Source organism: Plasmodium cynomolgi, chromosome 5 (genome assembly GCF_000321355.1).
Source record: "Plasmodium cynomolgi strain B DNA, chromosome 5, whole genome shotgun sequence".
Classification (NCBI taxonomy): Eukaryota; Apicomplexa; class Aconoidasida; order Haemosporida; family Plasmodiidae; genus Plasmodium; species Plasmodium cynomolgi.
The window spans coordinates 375,580-376,870 of NC_020398.1; the positions used below are offsets into that span (position 1 = coordinate 375,580).

General features: G+C 44.8%; 1 protein-coding gene across 1 annotated transcript in view; it reads left to right on the top strand.

Moving 5' to 3' along the window:
* PCYB_051810 (hypothetical protein) overlaps nucleotides 1-1,260 on the top strand; it is a gene marked incomplete at its 5' end in the record, with an annotated part of 1,671 nt that extends 411 nt beyond the window's left edge. Inside the window, 4 exons of the mRNA XM_004221062.1 lie at nucleotides 73-182; nucleotides 372-533; nucleotides 694-850; nucleotides 946-1,260. Of these exons, the coding sequence (XP_004221110.1) occupies nucleotides 73-182; nucleotides 372-533; nucleotides 694-850; nucleotides 946-1,001 (485 nt within the window). The 3' untranslated portion in view covers nucleotides 1,002-1,260. The remainder of the gene's footprint in view (nucleotides 1-72; nucleotides 183-371; nucleotides 534-693; nucleotides 851-945) is intronic.
* Between the last annotated feature and the right edge of the window lie 31 nt (nucleotides 1,261-1,291).

A 1,291-nucleotide genomic window follows, 5' to 3' on the forward strand; every position in this document is an offset into this window, starting at 1 on the left:
GTTTATGTTTATTGTTTATATTTTGTTTTTTTTTTTTTTGTTTTTTTTTTTTTTTTTTTTTCTCTTGTTCAGGCAAAAATATCACCAACAGGCTGCGCGAAAATGTGGAGCAGCAAATCCGAGAGACGGTGGAAAATAATTTGGGCTACAGCATGATATATAACATTGTGGAGAATATAAGAGTAAGACCACGTGAGGGACAATCCGAGTTCGTTCAAACAGTCGTACATGTTTTTTTTTGTCGTGTATGTATGGCTAGTTTTTGCCCCTTTCCGTGTGCTGGGGGTTATTTAAAACGGCACGGAACTACTTTCCTCACGTTATGTTATCCGACGCGTGTTTTTTTTTTCCCCCCACTCTCCTTTTTACAGTCCTACCTGTCCGAAGACATCGAAGAAAAATCCATGTACGATGAAATGCTGGAGAGGAAACCCAAGGAGGGGGAAGAAATGAATGATGAAGACTCCGATGACAAAATGGGCGAGGACGATTACGAAAACGTTTTGGAGTTGAAGGAGCTGTGTGAAGAACGGGTGCGTCTTCGCTCGCTTATGTATACCCACGAGTGTATATTCCTGTACATATGCACGAGTGCACATTCCTGTACATATGCATGAGTGCACATTCCTGTGTTTGTATCGCGGCACCTGTGGCACACCTGCGCGCGTGATGTCTGTTCACCCCCTCCTGCAGTACCGAGTAACCGAGGAGGAATTCGACGCGTGGCGCAAGGAGTTTTACAAAAACATTTTCGCAGGAATAAAAACTATCAACATGTCGGATAACCCCACAGGGAGGGAGCTCTTTGAGAAGGGAAAAGTTAACTTGGCCGATGCGGAATTTGAGGAGGGTAAAAGAAAAGGAAGTTGGCATCCGTCCAATCCTCACTATGCCGCTCTGCATCCGCCCACTCCTCACTATGCCGCTCTTCATTTTCCTTTTCAGGGGAGGCCAAGTGGTGCAACGAAGAATTATTTTGCGACCTTGACTTGGACATGTGATCATGAGCATGCGGATACGTTAGCGCACGTCCCGAGGGAGGGAATATACAAGCTTACCAGCCCTACACAGTTACCCTGTTCACGTTTCAATTTCTGCGAATCCCCCCACGTGACAGCTTTTTCCCCTTTTTGTTCCTACGCCCATTCGGATGAGCATCCCTTTTTAACAGCCAATTCGATAGGCCCATGTTTCATCAACACGCACGTTTTTATCCTTTAACTGTTTTGCCTCTTCCATTTTGCCGCTTCCCTTTTGGCGAGAATGTTTGTTTGTATCTCCCATTTTTTTT